Source organism: Pongo abelii, chromosome 15 (genome assembly GCF_028885655.2).
Source record: "Pongo abelii isolate AG06213 chromosome 15, NHGRI_mPonAbe1-v2.0_pri, whole genome shotgun sequence".
NCBI classification, from domain to species: Eukaryota; Metazoa; Chordata; class Mammalia; order Primates; family Hominidae; genus Pongo; species Pongo abelii.
In genome coordinates this window covers 38683538-38697810 of record NC_072000.2, presented here as the reverse complement: position 1 = coordinate 38697810, position 14273 = coordinate 38683538, and the positions used below count along the sequence as shown (strand labels likewise).

Below are 14273 nucleotides of genomic sequence, written 5' to 3'. Positions count from 1 at the left end.
TGAGCTCAAGAAATCCTTCTGCTTCAGCCTCCCAAAGTGCTGGGATTACAGGCATGAGCCACCATGCCAGACCTAAAATAGACTTGAAAACAAAAAACATAACTAGAGGTAAAGAAGGACATTTTGTAATGATAAAAGGGTCAATCTATCAGGAAGATATGAAATTATAAATACATATGCAGTTAATTTAATAACAGAGCACCAAAGTACATGAAACAAATCTGACAGAGAGGGAGAAATAGACAATTCAACAATAATAGTTGAAGACTGCAATATCTCATTTTTAATAATAAATAGGGGCTGGGCACAGTGGCTCACACCTGTAATACCAGCTCTTCAGGAGGCCAAGGCGGGTGGATCATGCGGTCAAGAGATTGAGACCATCCTGGCCAACACGGTGAAACCGCGTCTCTACTGAAAATACAAAACTTAGCCAGGCGCATGCCTGTAATCTCAGCTACACGGGAGGCTGAAGCATGAGAATCACTTGAACCTGGGAGGTAGAGGTTGCAGTGAGCTGAAATCGTGTCACTGCACTCCAGCCTAGGCAACAAGAGTGAAACTCTGTCTCGAAAAATAATAACAATAATAATAAATAGGACAACAGGGCAGACGATCAGCAAGGAAACAGAAAGCTTGAACAATACTATAAAATCAATTAGACCTCACAGACACCTATAGAACACTTTCAACAACAACAGAATATACATTCTTCTCAAGTACATATGGAACATTCTCTAAGACAGACCACCTACTAGGCAGGCTATAAAACAAACGTCAATACATTTAAAGGGCCAAATAATATAAAGTATGTTCTCTGATCAGAATGGAGTGAAATCAGAAATCAATAAAAGAAAAAAAATAGACAAACAAATACATGGGAAGTAAACAACGTACTTCTAAATAACCAATGGGTCAAGGAAGAAAACCAAAAGGAAAAAAAGAAAATACTTTAAATAAAAATGAAGGTATAGGCTGGGCGCAGTGGCTCACACCTATAATCCCAGCAGGAGGCCGAGGCGGGCAGATCACCTAGGTCAGGAGTTTGAGACCAGCCTGGCCAACATGGTGAAACTGTGTCTCTACTAAAAATACAAAAAATTAATTTGGCGTGGTGGCGTGCGCCTGTAATCCCAACTACTCGGGAAGCTGAGGTAGGAGAATTGCTTGAACCCAGGAGGCAGAGGTTGCAGTGCACCAAGATCATGCCACTGCACTCCAGCCTGAGCGACAGAGTGAGACTCCGTCTCAAAAAAAAAGAAGGTATAACATACAAAAACTTATGGGAAGCTGGGCATGGTGGTGCACATCTGTAAACCCTACTACTTGTGAGGCTGAAGCAGGAGGATCACTTGAGCCCATGAGTTCGAAGCCAGCCTAGGCAATATAGCAGGACCCCATTTGTAAACAAGAACAACAAAAATGTATGGAATAAAACTAAGGCAGTACTTAAAGGGAAACTTTATTCGTAAATGCCCAATTAAGAAACCTAGCAATAACCTAGACTTCTGCCCTAGGACACTGGAAAATGAAACACAGACTACACCTAAAGCAAACAGAGGAAGGAAATAATACAGGCAAGAGCAGAAATTAATAGAGAATAGAAAAACAACAAAGAAAATCATGAAACCAAAAGGTGGTTCTCGTGAAAGACCAACAAAATTGGCAAACCTTTAGCTAGATTGACCAAAAAGAAAGAGTAAATGCCCAAAATTACTAGAATCCAAAATGAAAAGGAAAATCAACCTTATGAAAAATAAAAAGAATCATAATGAACTACTGTATGCCAACAAATAAGATAACAGATAAAATGGACAAATTCCTAGAAAGACACAAACTCATACACAACTGACTCAAAAAGGAACAATCTTAATAGACCTATAACAAGTGAAAAGACTGAATTAGTAATCAAAAAAACTACCCACAAAGAAAAGCCAAGGAGGCTTCACAGCTGAAGTCTTCCGAACATTCAAAAAATAATTAAGACCAGGCGCTGGCTCACACCTGTAATCCTAGCACTTTGGGAGGCTGAGACGGGGGATCATTTGAGGTCAGGAATTCAAGACCAGCCTGACCAACATGTTGAAACCCCATTTCTACTAAAAATACAAAAAAATTAGCCAGACGTTGTGGCATGTGCTTGTAGTCCCAGCTACTTGGGAGGCTGAAGCAGGAGAATTGCTTGAACCCAGGAGGCAGAGGTTGCAGTGAGCCAACATCACACCACCGCAGTCCAGCCTGGGTGACACAGTGAGACTCTATCTCAAAAAATAAAAATAAAAAAATAAAAAATAAAAAATAGTTGGCTGGGCGCAGTGGCTCATGCCTGTAATCCCAGAATTTTGAGAAGCTGAGGTGGGCAGATCACTTGAGGTCAGGAGTTCAAGACCGGCCTGGCCAACATAGTGAAAGCATGTCTCTACTAAAAATACAAAAATTAGCTGGGTGTGGTGGTGCGTTTCTGTAGTCCCAGCTACTTGGGAGGCTGAGGCAGGAAAGTTGCTTAAACCGGGGAGGCAGAGGTTGCAGTGAGCCAAGGTCACGCCACTGCACTCCAGTCTGGGTGACAGAGCCAGACTACATCTCAAAAAACAAAAATAAATAATCAAATAGCCTAATCAAAATAAGCAAAGGAAGATATACAAACGGCCAATATGCACCTGAAAGGATACTCAACATCACTGACCATCAAGGAAATGTAAATCAAAACCACAATGAAATAACACATTCACTAGGGTTGCTAAAATCAAGAAGATACATAGCAAAGGCACAAGAGAACAAAAAAATAAAAAGACACATAATAACAAGTGATGCTGAGTATGTGGAGAAATCATTATCCTTACACACTGCTGGTAGGAATTTAAAATAGTGCAGCCACTTTGGAAAACAGTCAGGCAGTTCCCCAAACATTTAAACATAGAGTTAGGGCTGGGTGTGGTGGCTCATGCCTGTAATCCCAGCACTTTGGGAGGCTGAGGCAGGAGCTCGGGACCAGCTTAACCAACATGGTGAAACTGCATCTCTACTAAAAAAAAAATACAAAAATTAGCCGGGCGTGGAGGTGTATGCCTGCAATCCCAGCTACTTGGGAGGCTGAGGCACGAGAATCGCTTAAACCCAGGAGGCAGAGGCTTCAGTGAGCCAAGATTGTGCCACTGAACTCCAGCCTGAGTGACAGAGACCCTGTCTCAAAAAAAAAAAAAAAAAACAGTTATCACATGACCCAGCAATTCTAGTCCTAGTTATGTACCCCTAATATTCTACCTGCATTTGGAACTGCCTTCAGAGTATATGGTACAATCCTTTGAATATTTTCTGTGTAGAAAATCCGATTTTTTTTTTTTTAGATGGAGTTTCACCCTTGTTGACCAGGCTGGAGTACAATGGCACAATCTCGGCTCACTGCAACCTCTGCTTCCCAGGTTGAAGCGATTCTCCTGCCTCAGCCTCCTGAGTAGCTGGGATTACAGGTGCCTGCCATCACGCCTGCCTAATTTTTTATATTTTTAGTAGAGACAGAGTTTCACCATGTTGGCCAGGCTGGTCTCGAACTCCTGACCTCAGGTGATCCACCCACCTCGGCCTCTCAAAGTGCTGCGATTATAGGCATGAGCCACTGCTCCTGGCCTGCTTATGATTTTTTATTTTATTTTTTATTTTTTTTATTTTTTGAGACCAAGTTTCGCTCTTGTTGCCCAGGCTGGAGTGCAATGGCATGATCTTGGCTCACCACAACCTTCGCTTCCTGGGTTCAAGCGATTCTCCTGCCTCAGCCTCCTGGGTAGCTGGGATTACAGGCATGTGCCACCATGCCTGGCTAATTTTTTTGTATTTTTAGTAGAGATGGGGTTTCTCCATGTTGGTCAGGCTGGTCTTGAACTCCCGACCTCAGATGATCTGCCCGCCTCAGCCTCCCAAAGTGCTGGGATTACAGGTGTCAGCCACCGCGCCTGGCATGATTTTCTAATAGCCAAATATTTAAAGCCAAATCTGATGAAAAGGAATAACATTTTTAAAATCAAATATAAACAATTCTCTATTCTGTTACTATGCTTAATTTTCTTCATAGCACTTTTCATAGCCTGATAATTATAGTACGTATTTATTTATTGCCTGTCTTCTCACTAGTATATGAGAGCAGAAATTTATATCACCCACTGCTATATCACTGGCAACTAAAATAGTACCTGTTAGAAAGTCAGTAAATATGTGATTACCTGGACTCTCAAAATAATTACTTGAAGGGCATTTCTTTATAAATAAATACAAATTTCTTTATAAACATATAGCTAGTCTCATAATTATATAGTCACATCTTGTATAATTTAGAAATTCTCCAAGTTAGTTGATAAGGCACACAAAGTTCAGAAATGTATATTCTTATCTTCCAATCAAAACTTGAGGCAAACTTTTGTTTTGTTTTGTTTTGTTTCTGAGATGGAGTCTCACTCTGTTGCCCAGGCTGTAGTGCAGTGGCGTGATCTCGGCTCACTGCAAGCTCTGCCTCCCGGGTTCATGCCATTCTCCTGTTGAGGCAATATTTTAAAAAGCTAACAACTCCCTAAGTTTTGGGTGGAAACTATCATGGTAGTACAGTCCTTAAATCAAAGGAACTGGGATTCAAGCACTCAATTTAGTAAGAAATCTTTTTTTTGAGACAGAGTCTCGCTCTGTCCCCCAGGCTAGAGTGCAATGGCGCAATCTTGGTTCACTGCAAACTCCGCCTCCCAGATTCAAGCAATTCTCCTGCCTCAGCTTCCCAAGTAGCTGGGATTACAGATGTCCACCAATACATCCAGCTAATTTTTTGTGTTTTTAGTAGAGATGGCGTTTCGCCATGGTGGCCAGGCTGTTCTCAAACTCCTGACCTCAGGTGATCCACCCACCTCAGCCTCCCAAAGTGCTGGGATTACAGGTGTGAGCCACCGCGCCCGGCTGATCAATCTTAAATCTATCCATACTAACACAGTACTCTGACACTGAAAAACAAGCTGTTTCAGGCTACTGAAATGCTGGAAATATTTCCATCCATATCATGTAAAAATATTATTTTCTATCAAAATCACCATACATAATTTTATAATAAGAATATAGTTGATTTAAACCTCAAAAGGTCCCTTCCACTCAATGTTTAGGGAAAAAAAATAAATCAAAACAACGCCCACTGAGGAAAGAATCATCAATATCAAACCTACCGGATCAACAGTAGGCAAAACATCTTTCTTCTCCAGGCCATCAACTTCGTCTTCATCTGTGCTGTATTCTTCCATTGTTTCACCACTAACAAAGTGGATGACTCTCCTTGGGACTTTCTTCTTTTTTCCTATGACTCCCAGTTCTACATTTTCAAAGCCTCTTTCGTTACTCATCTATATCAACGATATTTTAAGAATATGAGAGTTTCAAGTGAGATTAATTTTCTTTCATTACACGTGAAAAACTCTTCGTAGGTTTATTGTAGTAAAGAAATAAACAAATCTTTAAGCAGTTTTGGTTTGTTCTGAGACAGGGTCTCACTCTATTGCTCAGGCTGGAGTACAATGGCAAGACTACAGCAGACCAAATAAAACCCACCATTTGTAAACCAAATCTGGAAAGCAGATTATCAGCGTTGTATCTCTGAACTTCCAGATGTCTTGGCCAGTAATACATATGTAACAAAAGAGATTTCTGATAGTAAAAAGATTTCACAAGTTCTTAAACTTTAGTAGTCTTATGGAATTTTTTTTTCCCCCAGACAGGGTCTGGCTGTTGCCTAGGCTGGAGAGCAGCGGTGCAATCATGGCTCACTGCAATCTCAAATTCCTGGCCTCAAGTGATCCTTCTGTGTCCATCTCCTGAGTACCTGGGACTATAGGAACATGCCACCACACTTGGCTGATTTTTTTTTCTATAGGGACAGTGTCTGGCTATGTTGCCCAGGCTGGTCTCCAACTACTGGCCTTAAGCAATCCTCCCACCTCAGCCTCCCAAAGTTTTAGGATTACAGGCATACGTCACTGTGCCTGAGCTGGAATTCTAATACAAATTTTACTCCTATATATTCACACTACATATATACATATATATATATATATATATATATATATATATTAGTGGGAGATGGTGAAGAGCTTCTTTTCATTGTCCTCTTGCCTCAAGTTTAAACTCCTAAGAAAACTGCCTGAAGTTGGGCCAGGCGCGGTGGCTCACACCTGTAATCCCAGCATTTTGGGAGGCCGAGGCAGGCAGATCACAAGGTCAGGAGATCGAGACCATGGTGAAACCCTGTCTCTACTAAAAATACAAAAAATTAGCTGGGCGCAGCGGCGGGCGCCTGTAGTCCCAGCTACTCGGGAGGCTGAGGCAGGAGAATGGCATGAACCTGGAAGGCGGAGCTTGCAGTGAGCCGAGATCGCACCACTGCACTCCAGTCTGGGCAACAGAGCAAGACTCCGTCTCGGAAAAAAAAAAAAAAAAAAAGAAAACTGCCTGAAGTTTAAACTTCCAGATTTCAAAAAGGTACAGTACATACAATTGTGAAGAAAAATCTGGCAACAGTGGTTACCCCATTAGAAACTAAGATGGGGGAGAAGGAGAAGGTAAGGGAGTAAGTAGTCAAAGGAGGGCTTTTATTCTTTTTGCATATACAGGACTACAGTACTGTCATGATTAGAGTCTATGTTCATAGAATTCTCTAGGATAGTCCAGAGTACAAACATTTTGTTCTCTATAAAGATTCTTGTGGTTATAAGCAAACATAATTTAAATCCATGCCTGCTGTTCAGCCACTGGAAAAGCTCTTTGAATTGCTATTGCAAAAAAAGGATTATAGTGATAAAAACAGTGAACTGCCCAGTTATGCAAGTATAAGCTACTTTATTTTTATACACTGTTTCATCTTAATCTTCTAAGGTCCTTCTTAGAAAACAGATATGATTCTTCTCTGCCTTTTACCTCCCAAAGGTAAGTTTAGTCATTAGCCAGGATTTGAACTGCAGATCATGAAAATTTGGTAACAGGCCAGGCGTGGTGGCTCATACCTGTAATCCTAGCACTTTGGGAGGCTGAGGCAGGAGGACCACATGAGGTCAGGAGTTCGAGATCAGGCTGGCCAATATGGCAAAACCCCAACTTTACTAAAAATACAAAAATCAGCTAGGCATGGTGGTACACGTATGTAATTTCAGCTACTTGGGAGGCTGAGGCATGAGAATCACTTGAACCCAGGAGGTGGATGTTGCAGTGAGCCGAGATCGCACCACTGCACTCAAGCCTGGGCAGCAAAGCCAGACTGTCTCAAAAAAATAAAAATAAGGCTGGGTGCTGTGGCTCAGGCCTATAATGGCAGCAATTTGGGGGGTCAAGGCAGGTGGATAACCTGATGTCAGGAGTTGGAGACCAGCCCGGCCAACAAGGTGAAACCCTGTCTCCACTAAAAAAAACAAAAATTAGCTGGGCGTGGTGGCACGCACCTGTAGTCCCAGCCATTCGGGAAGCTCAGGAATGAGAATCACTTGAACCCGGGAGGTGGCGGTTGCAGTGAGCTGAGATCGTGCCACTGCACTCCAGTCTGGGTCACAGAGCGAGACTCCATCTCAAAAAATAAAAATAATAAACTATCTTAAAAAATAAAATTTGGTAACATAGGCTATCGATGTATTAACATGAAAAAAAGTCACAATTCTTTCTAGCCTGTCCTGAGGGTTCAAATAAATCCCAGCCTTTAACAAGGGAAGATCAGGTCATTTATTGTGTCTATGAAAAAAATAAACAAGTAGTTAACCCAGGACACCTTTCTTCTACCCACCCCCAACCCCCACCATTCCCCAGGCACTGATAGCCATCCCTACCCAGTCTCATGTTTACCCTTGAGATAAAATTTGGCTACGGCTGTCCGGACATCAACATTTCCTTTTGGACTATGACTCAGCTTTTTGGATCCCTTAATTTCCTATGCAAAGGAAAGATAGATGAGCTAAGTTAGATCTCCAGTCATCCTACTAACTGGATGGATCTAATGTCAATGCAACAGCTCCAGTCAGTGAACACAGAGCCCAGATCCTTCACAGTATACCACCACGCCTCACCCTATCCCACCCCCAAGACAGTAGAGGCTTCTCACTGCTACCTCTAGCAATCTCTCATTGGCTTAATGTTTTCCTTCTATGACACAGGCAAATGAAGGAATGTCAGTGCTCAAAAAGCTTCAGATTTTAGAGTATTTCAGATTAGGGATAATGATTCCAACCTCTACTTCGGAGACGGGGTGGGGGGCAATGAAGGAAGCACTAACAGGTAAAACCAACCAGAAAATCATTTGATACAAAATTCCCAATAATTATATTTTTAAAATATATATTTTTTTATTTTTCAAACATCAACTTGAACCAGAAATCCAATAATTACAAATAAAATTTACACTGTGGCTGGGCATGGTGGCTCATGCCTGTAACCCCAGCACTTTGGGAGACTGAGGCAGGCAGATAACTTGAGGTCAGGGGTGTGAGACCACCCTGGCTAACATGGGAAACCCCACCTCTACTAAAAAAATACAAAAATTAGCCAGGCGTGGTGGAGCGTGCCTATAATCCCAGCTACACAGGAGGCTGAGGCAGGAGAATCGCTTGAACCCGGGAGGTGGAGGTTGCAGCGAGCCGAGATCGCGCCATGCACTTCAGCCTGGGCAACAGAGTGAGATTCTGTCTCAAAAAACAAAAAAAGTTACACTGTGAATTTTCCAAATGCTTCATTTTATAAATCTGCAAGTAAGAAAAATTTCACTGCCAATTATGCAAATTCCATAACAAACCCCAAAGATCTGAAAGATAGTTTCATAACACCAGGAAATTATCATAATTACCATGTCAATTAATATTTTACTCAATTTTATAGTTAACCAAACTATAAATGTGCTTATCTTTATTCTCAGGATCTGTTTTTTTGTTTTTTGAAAAGGAGTCTTGCTCTGTCATCCACACTGGAGTGCAGTGGTGCGATCTTGGCTCACTGCAAACTCTACCGCCTGGGTTTCAGCGATTCTCCTGCCTCAGCCTCCCGAGTAGCTGGGACTAAAGGCGTGAGCCACAATGCCCAGCTAATTTTTCTATTTTTAGTAGAGATGGGGGTTTCATCACGTTGGCCAGCCTGGTCTGGAACTCCTGACCTCAAGTGATCCACTCGCCTCAGCCTTCCAAAGTGCTGGGATTATAGGTGTGAGCCACCCCGCCCAGCCCAGAATCTGGTTTTAATGGCAATTTTTTGTATATACTCCCATGGCACCCAGACTTCTTTAAAACACATACTAGACTCGGAATTTATTCTTTGTCATCTTCCCCAACTAGGCTATTAGCAACATGGGGGTAGGTACTGCTATATCTTTCAGCCTAGAGTTCCTGGCACATAGTAAGTGCTTGGTAACAGAGGTGCCAAATAAATCAATCACTGAGTGGTACTGAAATTTTAACTCCTTTAAAAACATTGAGGCTGAGATTCTGCTTAAAAGTCTATTCAGAGAAGCTGCTGGATAGAATGTCACAACAGGAGGCCGGGTGTGGTGGCTCACACCTGTAATCCCAGCACTTTGGGAGGCCGAGGCGGCAGGTGGATCACGAGGTCAGGAGTTCAAGACCAGCCTGACCAAGATGGTGAAACCCCACCTCTACTAAAAATACAAAAATTAGCCGGACGTGGTTGCGCGCGCCTGTAGTCCTAGCAACTCAGGAGGCTGAGGCAAGAGAATTGCGTGAACCCGGGAGGCGGAGGTTGCAGTGAGCCAAGATCATGCCACTGCACTCCAGCCTGGGCCACAGAGTGAGACTCCGTCTTAAAAAAAAAAAAAAGAACGTCACAACAGGTACTGGATGGCCTGTTTGGAGGCCTAATTCTAGACCCTATCTCCTATCTCTTACTCCCTTTCCCTACATTGCACTAGGGATTTCTCAGTTCTGCCAAACTTGGGAAGAAGTGTAAGATAGCGGCCTCTCCATCTCCTGAGATGTCCACTTCCCTGGCTTCTTCCCTCTTACTGTGCTCAACCCCTTGGGCATAGAACTGGAGTTCCCAAAGATGTTTCTGATTCAGGAATGTGAATCTGGAAGCACAAAGGGCAAATCAGAAAATGGAACTCATTGGTGTTTAATGAGGAAGAGATATTTAATATTTAATAATACATATAATATATAAGAAATATATAATATTGAACGATAAAATTCCAGAGAGACTACACCAAAACTTAATAGCTACCTTTGGGGAATGAGAACATGAGGAAAGGGTGGTGGTGGGGTATTCCTGTGAATTTTTATCTTTTGTTCTACAGCCTTCTTCACTGTTTAAGTAGTTATTTGTTAACCAAGAATGTGAAAACAACATAATATCACTAACCCAAATCAAAGAGCCTCTCACTTCAAACAACATTTAGCTGGTATATAAGTACACGTGTGTTTACTTTGCTATTAGATCCAGGGCGGAAGTAGTGATTTTAAAAAAACAATTCTAGTAACAACAGGAAAAATCAAATTGAAAAACATATCAAGGGCCATGGACTCAAAGGTTAAGTATAAGTGCACTTGCCAACAATAGGTCTCTCAACTCAACTGAAAATGACGTGGCTTCCTCATCAATTCATGTTGTCCCCTGAATCCCCTTCTTAAGTAGGAGGGAAAAAACATATTCCATACAGAGCTTGGTATGTGGGAAAGTTGTGTTTTTTGTTTTGGGTTTTTTTTTTAGTTTTTAATTTAAGAGATGGGTTCTTGCTCTATTGCCCAGGCTGGATAAGCTTTTGTTAATGCAAACGACATCTTATACTATAAGAGATACACAGAGATATACTCACAGTTTGGGGGAAATGTCTTACTAACATTCAGGTACTTAGTCTCAAAAATGAAGCTACTGAAAAAGCTTCATTTTCATGGAGGATGGAAAGCGTTACACACATGAGCAACTCAAGGGTTTTTTTGTTGTTGTTGTTGTTGTTGCTGTTTTGAGACGGAGTCTCGCTCTGTCTCCAGCCCGGAGTGCAGTGGCGTGATCTCAGCTCACTGCAACCTCCACCTCCAGGGTTCACGCGATTCTCCTGCCTCAGCCTCCCGAGTAGCTGGGACTACAGGCGAGCGCCACCACGCCCAGCTAATTTTTGTATTTTTAGTAGAGAAGGGGTTTCACCATGTTGGCCAGACTGGTCTTGAACTCCTGACCTCAGGTGATCCACCCGCCTTGGCCTCCCAAAGTGTCTTTTTGTCTAATACTGAAAAGTTGCAAGAAACTAACTCTCTAAACCAGCGCTGTCCAATACAGTAACCACTAGCCACATGTGGCTAATGCGCACTTGAAATGTGGTCAGCCAGAACTGCAATATGCTGTGCGTGTAAAATGCACCCAGGATTTAAAAGACTTAGAAAAGACTCCAAAAGAGAATGCAAACACTTCATTAATAACTTCCATAGTAATTTTAGGCTGAAACTGTTTTGATAAATTAGGTTAAATAAGATATGCTATTAAAATTAATATCGGTTTCACTTTTTTAAAACGTGCCTACTGGAAAATTTTAAATTACAATTTTCAATGCAGCTTGCATTCTATTTATGTTGGACAGCGTAGCTCGGAGCCTTAGTTGCCTCGGGGGTGAAATGGGGCTAACACCCACCTCGAGCGGTTACTATAAGGATTCAGTGAATTAAAGCCGGTAAACGTTTGGCACATGCCAAGCAAAGGGCAGATGCCAAGGCAGGCGCTCGCACCAGAAGAGACTGAGAAGTGGTTGAAGCCGCCCTCACCTGGCTTCCAGCTACTGCAAGGACAGCCTTTGGGGGACACGCCTTCCTTCTTCCTCTGGTAGACCAGAAGCTTGACTATCACCCCAGGAACCCGAGGCCGCCCCAGAGTCTGCTGTGCTGCTAGCCAAGGGGTTGGTGAGTGAGGCGGGGGGCGCTCCTTCCCACAAGCTGGTCTCACTGAGCAGAAACAGGGGTGCAGTGAGGAGGCACTCCAAAGCTGGGGCGGCCTGCTCGGAGGACGGCCGGGCAGGCTAAAAGAGCGGCCCGCGGAGAAGGCAAGGAGGCGGCTCGGCTCCCCAGACGTCAGCCTTGGCGGCCCCACCTACCTGCCCCGCAGATTCCCCGAATGCCGCGGCGGCCGCAGCTCCCGAGGCTGCGACGGCTTCTCCTCGTTCCAAACGGCCCACTGGCTCCTGGTCCATCGTCGTCGCCACCACAGGGCTGCTGGCGCTGGTGAGAAAGAGGGTAATGGCCGGTAAGCCCACTTCCATCCTCGGTCTCCCCGCCCAGTCGCTGGCCGAGCCAGGCTGTCGGGAAGTGGGACTCACCCGCAGCGCCCGCCTCGCGCCGCGCCTAGCCAAGTCTCTGAGAAGGGGACTCGCCGGCCTGAGGGGCGGGACCAGCCCGCGCCTCGCCTAGCCCGCCTGGCTCCGCACCCCGAGAGCTGGCCGACTGCAGTCTAAGAGCCGCAACTACCGGCTCGCGCGGGGCGGGGCGGGGCGGGGCGGGGCGGGGCGTCGCTTCCGGCCAAGCAAGCATCCAGAGCTCGTGGATCCCCGCCTGGCACCGCCTGTGACGTCATTCCTGGGACGTGTCCCTGAAGCCTGGCGTCTCGACCTCGGCGCAGCCCGTCACCAGCTGCGTCCGGGGCAGTCACCCCGCAGGACCTCGGTTTCTGCACTTGTAAAATGAAGACAGCTGTGTCGTTGTACTTCAAAGGCTAGTGATGGGATGTGGTTGCTGAAAAATGTAAAATGTACGGCTCGTGCTGCACTTTCCATTCCTAACGTGGGTAACAGTCCAGCCAAAATACCCTCGAAAGAAGAACCCCAGGCATGATATTTGCTTACTCTTGTCTGAAATACTTAAGTATAACTGTAGAAAGTGTTAAGTGAAAAGACCTGAAGGAGAGCAAAGGGCAGTAGTAAGCTTCCATCTTGACAAATGTAAGGAATGTTTTATGTGTCTTAAAGTCGTGTGCGTATGCTAGAGGGGGCGTCCCAGATTTTTTTCCGTCTTTTGCAATGTTCAACCAAAGTAAAAAATCATGCAATTACTGCATGACTTCAACATCAAACAAGTCTGAGGTTCTGCAGGTAAATGGTTTATTGTTGTTTTAGCATGAAAGTTTTCACAAATATGTCGGGGTCAAAACCAAAACATACATTATTTTGGCTATGGGAGGCTTCATTTGATACTTTAAATTCCATTTTCATACTAGTCTCAACTCAGAAATGCTCCCTAAAGTTGTATGACCTTGTAAATGTTAACAGCAGGCCCAAATGTTAAATATTCCTTTCTCTTCTGTGCCAAAGTTCTTCTCCTTACCCTCTGCCTAATGTTATTGTACACTTCCTATCCTATGTATAACTGGAACCTAAAAACAAAACCAAAAACTTTAAAAACAAATAATCATTTGAAAACCATCTACGCCTTAAAAACTAGTTGGAAATCCATATTGCTCTGTATCCTGGTAATAAAATCAAATTAGGTTGCTGCTGAAGTAAACAAGTTAGTACCTGATCTGACTCTGTATGGCGGCATCAGCAGGAAGTTGAGACAGTCCAAAACAGCAAAACCAAACTCGGCCATAAATTGAAAACAAAAATAAAGAACCAATTGTTAAGACTTCATGAATTGGCATTCATAAACAACACAGTTCTGCATTATATGTATTCAAAATCTCTTCCTTCTTACTGGCAAGCAGGGCAATCAACAATCTTTATTACTAAACATTTGTGGAATATTTATAAATGCATGATTTTATTTTCCAAATTGGCAATTAAATATCAAATTACAATTTTCTTTTTCTCTCTTTTTTTTTTTTTTTTTTTGAGATGGGGTCTCGCCCACGCTGGAGTGCAATGGCGCAATCTTGGCACACTGCAACATCCGCCTCCCGGGTTCAAGCGATTCTCCCACCTCAGCCTCCCGAGTAGCTGGGATTACAGTTGTGCACTACCACGCCCGGCTAATTTTTGTATTATTAGTAGAGACGGGGTTTCACCATGTTGGCCAGACTAGTATCGAACTTCTGACCTCAGACGATCCACCCACCTCAGGCCTCCCAAAGTGCTGGGATTACAGGCGTGAGCCACCACGCCTGGCCTCAAATTACAATTTTCATTGCCGAAGCAGAATATATTTTCACAGTTTACAAATGTATTTCTTAGTTTACTGAAAATTCAAAGTACAAGTTATATTCTAACATGAACTGGAAGTATTTCCTAAAAAGTTATTTTTAACACAAATATGCAATTGAAGAGCAGTTTATTACAAATCAACAACTGGGGCTGG

General features: G+C 43.4%; 1 protein-coding gene and 1 long non-coding RNA gene across 7 annotated transcripts in view; one reads left to right on the top strand and one right to left on the bottom strand.

Moving 5' to 3' along the window:
• FAM177A1 (family with sequence similarity 177 member A1) overlaps positions 1–14130 on the bottom strand; it is a 39335-nt gene extending 25205 nt beyond the window's left edge. Inside the window, exons 1-5 of one of the 6 annotated variants that reach the window (XM_054530022.2) lie at positions 13496–14130; positions 12083–12206; positions 7849–7933; positions 7455–7576; positions 5196–5369 (exon numbers count right to left, since the gene is read on the bottom strand). In XM_054530022.2, coding sequence (XP_054385997.1) covers positions 5196–5369; positions 7455–7576; positions 7849–7933; positions 12083–12206; positions 13496–13620 — 630 coding nt within the window. In that variant the 5' untranslated portion in view covers positions 13621–14130. Of the gene's footprint in view, positions 1–5195; positions 5370–7454; positions 7577–7832; positions 7934–11756; positions 11934–12082; positions 12207–12304; positions 12471–13495 lie in introns of those variants that run through there. The other 5 variants (XM_054530019.2, XM_054530020.2, XM_054530023.2 and 2 more) reach the window with 5 other exon arrangements.
• Positions 12470–14273, top strand: part of LOC129049746 (uncharacterized) — a 29499-nt gene continuing 27695 nt past the window's right edge. Inside the window, exon 1 of the long non-coding RNA XR_008513047.1 lies at positions 12470–12732. This is a non-coding gene — a long non-coding RNA (uncharacterized LOC129049746). The remainder of the gene's footprint in view (positions 12733–14273) is intronic.